General features: G+C 50.2%; 1 protein-coding gene across 1 annotated transcript in view; it reads right to left on the bottom strand.

Annotated features, from left to right (window-relative positions):
* plxna3 (plexin A3) overlaps window positions 1–10,000 on the bottom strand; it is a 40,138-nt gene that overhangs the window by 4,619 nt on the left and 25,519 nt on the right. The window contains 14 exon segments of the mRNA XM_084479416.1: window positions 144–244; window positions 542–697; window positions 1,059–1,198; window positions 1,959–2,193; window positions 2,729–2,872; window positions 3,032–3,151; window positions 3,662–3,781; window positions 4,140–4,233; window positions 4,478–4,645; window positions 4,811–4,947; window positions 6,078–6,198; window positions 6,888–7,036; window positions 7,733–7,923; window positions 8,066–8,162. Coding sequence (XP_084335542.1) covers window positions 144–244; window positions 542–697; window positions 1,059–1,198; window positions 1,959–2,193; window positions 2,729–2,872; window positions 3,032–3,151; window positions 3,662–3,781; window positions 4,140–4,233; window positions 4,478–4,645; window positions 4,811–4,947; window positions 6,078–6,198; window positions 6,888–7,036; window positions 7,733–7,923; window positions 8,066–8,162 — 1,973 coding nt within the window.

Here is a 10,000-nt window from a genome sequence, read left to right as displayed (position 1 = left end):
CACACACACACACACACACACACACACACAGACTGCATTAGTTTTGTTATGATGCCTCCAACCGTAATAGTGATGTAAGTGTTGGGCTGCGCCAGGCTGCAGGCTAGAGGTCAAGGGTCAGGGGTCAGGGGTCAGGGTCTGACCTCCTCAGCAGTAGTTTGGGGTGGTTTCGGTTCTCCAGGTTCTTCTCGATGAGGTCGGCCAGCAGCTGCTTCAGCACCACCGTAGCGTACTCCATCCGACCCTGGAGACAGGAGACACGTTAGGAGTGACAGACAGGTAGAGAGACAAACAGACAGGTAGAGAGACAGACAGGTCGAGAGAAAGGTAGAGAGACAGACAGGGAGAGAGACAGACTGACAGGTAGAGAGACAGACAGGGAGAGAGACAGACAGGTAGAGAGACAGACAGGTAGAGAGACAGACTGACAGGTTTGTCCTATATTCAGTGTATATCTATATACATATATAGATACTGTATATATATATAGACTGACTGGCTGACTGACTAGCTGGCTGGCTGGCTGGCTGGCTGACTGTACCTGCAGGGCGGCCATGAGCAGGGAGGCCACGTTGCCCCGGTCCCTCATGGAGAAGGAGCGCTGCTCTTCCAGGGTGTGGATGAAGGTGAGCAGGAACACCTTGTTGTTCAGCAGCTGGGAGAACAGACGCAGCGCCTTCTCCACGTTGGCAGGGGACTGGAGGGGGAGAGGAGGAGGAGAGAGGAGGAGGAGCGGAGGAGGAGAGGGAGAGAGGAGAGAGGAGGGAGGAGGAGAGGAGGGAGGAGGAGAGAGGAGGAAGGAGAGAGGAGGAGGAGAGAGAGGAGAGAGGAGGAGAGAGAGGAGAGAGGAGGAGACGGAGGAGAGAGGAGATATACAAGATTGAAACATTAAATGTTTTATATAATAAGTCTGTGTTATTGAGTGACTGAGTGAGTGCGTGTCCAAGTATGTGTGTGTGTCTGTGTGTGTGTGTGTGTGTGTGTGTGTGTGTGTGTGTGTGTGTGTGTGTGTGTGTGTGTGTGTGTGTGAGTGTGTGTGTGTGTGTGTGTGTCCCTACGTCCAGCTCCTTCAGCACGGGGTGCTCCTCGATCCCGGGGAACATGACCCTCATGGTGTAGGACCGGTACTCCAGGAAGGGGATCTTCACCCCGTCCATGTTGGTCAGCTCCTGGATGTCCGTCTGCAGCTCCGCGAACGCTGGACACACACCACATAGATGTTAGATATATTATATATACGTGACACTATATACACAACACTATCATATATAATATATAGAACGCTGGACGCACACCGCATAGACTTTATATATATACACAACACTATCATATACATGATATATATAACACTATCATATATACACTATATATACAACACTATCATACATAATATATATAACACTATCATATATACACTATATATACAACACTATCATACATAATATATATAACACTATCATATATACACTATATATACAACACTATCATACATAATATATATAACACTATCATATATACACTATATATACAACACTATCATACATAATATATATAACACTATCATATATACACTATATATACAACACTATCATACATAATATATATAACACTATCATATATACACTATATATACAACACTATCATACATAATATATATAACACTATCATATTTACACTATATATACAACACTATCATACATAATATATATAACACTATCATATATACACTATATATACAACACTATCATATAGAATTTATATATATACTACACACTATAAAATGTAGTCTAATATAGTATAATGTATAGTATATCGTATATAGAGTATATAGTATATATAGTATAAGGTACCCTCTTTGCACTCCAGGGCGACCCGTGACTCCAGGTTGAATAACATGTAGTCTATAGTATAATATATATAGTCTAGTATATAATGTATAGTATAATGTATAACCGTACCCTCTTTGCACTCCAGCGCGACCCGTGACTCCAGGTTGTCCATCTGCAGCTGCAGGCGCTTCAGGGTGCGGTCGGCGTCGCGCGTCTTCCTCTTGTAGGCGATGAGCACGGCGATGATGACGAGCAGCAGCAGGCCGCCGCCCCCGCCGATGCCCACGATGGCGGGCAGCGTGAGGGCGGAGTCCGAGTAGATGTGGAGGGTCCCGGGGGAGTACTCCAGACCCCCCACCACGATCTGAGACACACCGGGAAACACTCAGTACCTGTATGTACAAGCACTCATCCCCTGCTTCAACTATAACGCAATCAATATTACCGTCAATCATTCATCCCCTCCTTCATCAATATTACATCATTCATCCTTCATCAATATTACATTCAATCATTCATTCAATCCTTCATGTCCTCATTACTAAGAGTCCCACAGTAAAGGTCAGCAGCTCTGTGTGAGTGAGTGAGTGTGTGTGTGCGTGTGAGGGAGTGTGTGTGTGTGTGTGCATGTGAGTGTGTGTATAAGTGTGTGCGTATGCGCATGTGCGTGTCTTTGTATATGTGTGTGTGTGTTTGCGCACATGCATGTGTAAATGTGTGTGTTTATGTGTTTGAGATGTGTGTGACAGATATCAGACCAATTACCCATAACCCCCTGCAGGTAAAATTAACGACTTTCACCTTTACAATTCTCTCTCTCTCACTCTCTCTCTCTCTCTGATTGTTTCTTTTGCTGTGTTTGATTGACTGTTGAAGGTGGAGGCGGGGCTTGTACTAACCAGGACTCTCTGTTCCCCTGTCAGATCTGGCGAATCACAGAGCAGTTGATTCTCTGAGACGGTTAACAGACAGGGTGTCTCTCCAATCAGGACGCTGTAGTTAAGGCGGCTGTTGCCAGGGGCGGGAGGAATCAGGTTCTTCCCCTGTAGAAAGAACACCTCATAATATTAGTATGATATTATATTTGTATTATTGTTTAGTGTGGAACAAACTGAAATAAAGGACATGTGTTGAAACCTGATCAAAGAATGTGCGTTTAAACTATCATAAAGGACTGGTTTAAACTGGAATGAAGAGATGACCTTGAGGATGATGGGGGAGCCTGGTTTGACCTCCAGGATCCCAGAGGTGCCCAGGGAGTCGAAGGTCGGGTTGGGGTAGTGGGTGAAGGTCGTCGTGTTCAGCACCAGCAGAGAGGTCACCTGAAAACACAACCACTTAATAACATGTGTGTGTGTGTGTGTTTGTGTGTGTGTGTCCACATGTTGGGCGTGTCTTGACAGAGACAGGAGGCGTGTCTTGGCAGAGATAGGGGGCGTGTCTTGGCAGAGACAAGGGGCGTGTCTTGGCAGGGACAAGGGGCGTGTCTTGGCAGGGACAAGGGGCGTGTCTTGGCAGAGACAGGGGGCATGTCTTGGCAGAGACAAGGGGCGTGTCTTGGCAGAGACAGGGGGCGTGTCTTGGCAGAGACAAGGGGCGTGTCTTGGCAGAGACAGGGGGCGTGTCTTGACAGAGACGGGGGGGCGTGTCTTGGCAGAGACAGGGGGCGTGTCTTGGCAGAGACAGGGGGCGTGTCTTGACAGAGACGGGGGGCGTGTCTTGGCAGAGACAGGGGGCGTGTCTTGACAGAGACGGGGGGCGTGTCTTGGCAGAGACAGGGGGCGTGTCTTGGCAGAGACAGGAGTGTCTGGGGGTGTGTCTGGGGCCTTTACCTGGTCCAGGATGAAGCCGAACTCGTCAGGATGCAGAGGCCCCTCCAGGGGCCCGGGCTGATCGTACAGCAGCCCAGGGGCCAGACAGGTCATCACCGTGTCATTCAGCACCTTGCACACCTGCAACAGGTGGTGTAATCACATGTATAAAGGTGGTGCAATCACATGTATAAAGGCGGTGTATACACATGTATAAAGGTGGTGTGTACAGGTCTAAACAGGTGGTGTGTACAGGTCTAAACAGGTGGTGTATACACATGGATGAAGGTGGTGTATACAAGTGTCTACGGGTGCATACATACAGGTGTATACAGGTGATGTATACAGTTGGTGTCTATGTAGGTGTATGTGTGTGTGTCTAGGTGTGTACAGGTGTTATATGCAGGTATACAAACAGGTGTTATACAGGTGATATATACAGGTGTATACAGGTGTGTACAGATGTATACAGGTGTGTACATGTAGTTACATTACTTACATTAGTGGTCTCGATTCCTGCATATTTGGCCCGGACTTTGGGTTCCTGGATGGTCAGAAGGTTGGCTCCTGTTACTGTAATGACTGTACTTCCACTGGGGAGCACAGGGAGACACAGAGAGGTAGGGTTAGACAGGTAGGGTAAGTAGGGTGAGACAGGTAGGGTGAGACAGGTTGGGGTTAGACAGGAATGGGATAGACAGGTAGGGGTATGACAGGTAGCGGTTAGAGAGGTTAGGGTGAGACAGGTAGGATTAGACAGGTAGGGGTTAGACAGGTTGGGGTAAGACAGGTAGGGGTGAGACAAGTAGGGTGAGACAGGTAGGCGTTAGACAGTACTTGAGGATGCTCCAGTTGGGCTCGATGGAGCTGATGGTCGGGTCGTCGCTGTACAGGAAGCGGGTCTCACTGGTCACCTCCGCCCTGTCAATCATCAACCGGATGGGGGCAGGGCCAGAGCCTGGTTGGGAGGCGGGAGTTATACAGACAATGTCTCTACTGGTCCGTCTGGGGGGGGGAGAGAGAGAGAGAGAGAGAGAGAGAGAGCGAGAGAGACTTTATTGATCTGGTGGTTTTCTCATGTATGCATACACACCCCTCCACACCTCCCCTCCCCCCCCCCCCCCATCCCTCCCTCCTCCCTCCCTCCCTTCCTCTCCCTCTCCCCCCTACCTGAGGAAGAGGCAGGGCTCCTGGTGGATGAAGACACTGACGGAGCTGCCAGCGTCCAGCTGGCGCCCCCACACCGTCAGCCGGGTCCCCCCAGAGACGGGCCCCTTCTCTGGGCTCAGACGGCCCACGCTGGGGCTCTGGAACAACACAGACCAGTTAGACCACTGTCACACCAGTTCAACTCAATAATGCCGCTTTTCCACCGACAGTATCAGCTCGACTCGACTCAACTCGCCTCGACTCGACTCGGTTCCAGGCGCGTTTCCATCTAAAAAAGTACCTCTTCAATGTGGGCGGGTCGTAGAAAAGAACCTCTCTACCATGGGCGGGTCGTCATTAGGTTTTAATCACGGGAGACGCGATTCCCGGGAAATCTGAATCTGATCAAGACTATTTCGTGATTCCCGGGAAAGGTTATGATGGGAAATAAAATAAAATAAAAAGCGCAATGACTGCGCGTCTATTGTTGTCATGCGGTAACGTTCATGGAGGCGAAACTCGAGCCCTAGGAAAGGAACGACACTAAAACGAAACAGCGAAACGCTGATCCTCCGGAGCCGGTCCGTGGACTCCAGCCACGCCGGACACACACAACCACACCCAACACACACAACCACGCGCAGCCTAACTCTAGCCCCGGGAAAGGAGCGACACACACGGCGAAACGCTGATCAGTGTCCCCCTCGGGAGCGGGTTCGTGGACTCCAACTACGCCGGACACAACTTAACAACTTAACCGCTGGCCAATCAGTTACCAGCAGCCTGTTTACGTCACACAAAAGTACCTACTCCGCTCGCTTGGAACCTCGACGGAGGTAGTACTAAAAAAAAGTACCCGGTACTAGGTACCAGGTACTTTTTTTGCCAATGGAAACGCAAAAAAGGCGTGGCGAGTCGAGTCGAGTCGAGCTGGTACTGGCGGTGGAAAAGCGGCATTACACACACCGGTAAACCAGTTCAACTCAACAAAACACACCAGGGATACCAGTTAGACCAGTCAGCCCAGAGTCACACCAGTTAGACCAGTCAGCCCAGAGTCACACCAGTAAGACCAGTCAGACCAGAGTCACACCAGTTAGACCAGTCAGACCAGTTCCACTCAACAACACACACCAGTCACCACCAGTCAGACCAGTTCAACCAGAGTCAGACCAGAGTCAGACCAGTCAGACCAGTTCAACCAGAGTCAGACCAGTCAGACCAGAGTCAGACCAGTTCAACCAGAGTCAGACCAGTCAGACCAGTCAAACCAGCAGGGTGTACTGACCACGAAGGAGTAGGTCTGTGTGGAGAGGGTGCGGTACTCTGAGCTGCAGACCCCGATGCAGAGCTCCACTGGACCCCCAGGGGAGAGGGGCAGCAGAGCCTCCGCCATCTCACACACGATCCTGGGAGAACAGCACAACATCAGGAGAGAGAGAGAGACCAGCCCAACATCAGGAGAGAGAGAGAGACCAGCACAACATCAGGAGAGAGACCAGCACAACATCAGGAGAGAGACCAGCACAACATCAGGAGAGAGAGACCAGCACAACATCAGGAGAGAGACCAGCACAACATCAGGAGAGAGACCAGCACAACATCAGGAGAGAGAGACCAGCACAACATCAGGAGAGAGAGACCAGCACAACATCAGGAGAGAGAGAGAGACCAGCACAGCATTAGCAGAGAGACCCGCACAACATCAGGAAAGAGAGAGGCCAGCACAACATCAGGAGAGAGAGAGAGAGACCAGCACAACACCAGGAGAGAGAGAGAGACCAGCACAACATCAGGAAAGCGAGAGATCAGCACAACATCAGGAGAGACCAGCACAACACCAGGAGAGAGAGAGAGAGAGAGAGAGAGAGAGAGAGAGAGAGAGAGAGAGAGAGACCTGCACAACATCATGAGGGAGAGACCAGCACAAAATCAGGAGGGAGAGACCAGCACAACATCATGAGGGAGAGACCAGCACAAAATCAGGAGGGAGAGACAAGCACAACATCAGGAGAGAGTCAGACAGGCAGCTGCAGACAGACAGACAGAGCGGCAGCAGACAGGCAGCAGCAGACAGACAGACAGAGCGGCAGCAGACCTCTCAGCGCTGATGTACTCCGCGGGGGCGGGGGTGCAGCGGACGCCGGCCACCTGGACGTGAGCGATCTCCCGCACCTGCAGGCCCAGGTTCTCCCCCTCGATGGTCACCCTGGTGCCCCCCTCCCTGGGCCCGGTCAGGGGCCCGATCTACACACACACACACACACACACACCACACACACACACACACCATACACACACACACACACACACCATACACACACACACCATACATGCACACACACCACACACACACACACACACACACACACACACACACACACCATACACGCACACACACCACACATACACACACACACACACACCATACACACACACACACCACACATACACACACACACACACCATACACACACACACCATACATGCACACACACAATACACGCACACACACACCACACATACACACACACACACACACACACACCATACACACACACACACCATACATGCACACACACAATACACGCACACACACACACACACACACACACACACACACACACACACACACACCACACACACACACACACACACACACACACACACACACACCATACACACACACACACACACACATCATACACGCACACACACACACACACACACACACGCGCACACACACACACACACACACACACACACACACACACCATACACACACATTTTTTATTAATTTAAAAGCAGTGCAAGAGAATGAGACATAAGGAGAGAGTGAGACAAGGAGAGACAGACAGACAGACAGACAGAGAGAGAGAGACAGAGAGAGAGAGAGAGAGAGAGAGAGAGGGAGAGAGAGAGGGAGAGAGAGCGAGTCTGTACCTTGGTGATGCGGGGGTGACTACAGCGCAGGTTGTGTCGGCCGTGGTGCATCCAGTTGACCTCGGGGGCGGGGCAGTGTTGCCGTAGGAGACACTTCCTGCTCTCCGTGCACCAACCACAGTCGAAGGTGGGCGGAGCCTTCAGACACTGACCGCAGCTGGAGCGCTGGGCAGCACACTTATAGAGCAGGGCTACACACACACACACACACACACACACACACACACACACACACACGCACACACACTAGTTCAGCAGGAAGCTAGGTTATATTAGCACGAAGCTAAGCTAAACAGGGCTTGGTTAAGTTAGCATGAAGATAGGCTACATTACCTTTCATGGTGGGAGGCTTGTCGATAAAGAAGTCACCATCCCAGACGATGGAGAAGTCCACGGCCATGTTGCCCACTTCATCTCCTTCGTACCAGTACTACACACACACACACACACACACACACACACACACACCTGTCAACGCTGGCGGATTTCCTTCTACTCTAAGGCAGGTGTGATAAGCATGAAAGACTAGATGGTAAAACTCGCAAATGATGTCAGAACACATGTAGCATATGGAGAAAGGACACGAAAATAGGTAACATTGCGGTGACTTAGCTGGCTAGCTAAGACGCCCCATCTGAAGTCATCCAGCGATACTGTTGCTTTAATAATTCCTTTCCTAAGACCTAGAATACCTAAGAATAGCTGGTCTATTGCTCAAATAGCCTAGTAGCCTCATACTGGAGTGGTAAATGGATTATTATGAATGAAATGAGAATGGGGCATTCTTGATTCAGCAGATTGCTGCCCCCCTGTGGCAGAAGAGAGCGTCGCAGCCTCACGACCACGTGGGTGACCCAACCCTAACACACACACACATCCAATACACACTCACACACATGCATGCACATGTGCAAGCGCTGCGCACATACACACATGAAAGTGTGCACTCACACATAGACAGACACACACACACTCTGTCCGTCTCTCACAGGTAATTAATGTCCTGAATGCGGTGAATCTGTCTCAGCAAAACACTGAAATATGATTAACCTCTCTCTCTCTTTCTCTCTGTCTGTATTTTTCTGCACACCAGCAGAAACTGCTGGTTTGTGTGTGTGTGTGTGTGTGTGTGTGTGTGTGGGGGGGGTGTTTGAATGGGTAGAGTCAAATTCTGACTCAGTATTAGTAACCACGGTAACCTGGCCCTGTTGCTAGGTTGATCACTAAGGAGACCCCTCTGTCATCAGAGACCATGTGGCTCTGTAACTCTGGTGTGTGTGTGTGTGTGTGTGTGCGTGTGTGTGTGTGTGTGTGTGTGTGTGTGTGTGTGCGTTTGAGTGAGCAGATGCTCTTAAAGAAAAGGTTGTAGGTCACAAAATATATTGATGTGACATACATGACCACATGCACAAAGACGCACAAACACACAAACACACACACAAACACACACACACAGTCACACACACACACACACACACACACACACACACACACACACACACACACACACACAGTCACACACACACCCTGCCAAGGGGTCATATTGCTGATGACTTAACAAGATTCCATACGGTCTCCTTGACAACCAGATGGGCCGGAGACGGAGGGAGAGAGGGGGGATGAGAGAGAGAGAGAGGGGGGAGAAAGAGGGGGGGATGAGAGAGAGAGAGAGAGGGAAAGAAAGAGAGGGAGGGGGGGGAGAAAGAGACAGGGGAGAGAGAAGGGGGGGATGAGAGAGAGGGAGGGGGGAGTGAGAGAGGGAGGGCAGGATGAGAGAGAGAGAGGGGGGATGAGAGAGAGAGATGGGGGAGGGGGGAAAGAGAAGAATTGAGAAGGAATAGACTGAGAGAAAGAGGAAGGAAAGAGAGAGAGATAGAGAGAGAGAGATAGAGGAAAAAATACAAGATATCGGTTGTGTGTATGTGTGTGTGTTTTTTGTATGTGTGTGTTTGTGTGTGTGTGTGTGTGTGTGTGTGTGTGAGTGTGATTCACATAACCATTTAACAAATGTAATTTGAGTAGGACACACCTTACAAGCACCCACCCACACACACACACACACACACACACACACACACACACACACACACACACACACACACACACACACACACACACACACACACACACACACACACACACACCTTACAAGCACCTAACACACAACCACACACACATTGTGGTCCTGGGGGGAGCAGAGAGCACTGTGGGTAATGTAGTACCCAACACACACACACACACACACTGTGTTAGCCTGGGGGGAGCAGA

The sequence above is a fragment of the Micromesistius poutassou genome, assembly GCF_964030765.1.
Source record: "Micromesistius poutassou genome assembly, chromosome: 15".
NCBI classification, from domain to species: domain Eukaryota; kingdom Metazoa; phylum Chordata; class Actinopteri; order Gadiformes; family Gadidae; genus Micromesistius; species Micromesistius poutassou.
This window is presented reverse-complemented; position numbering and strand designations above follow the sequence as displayed.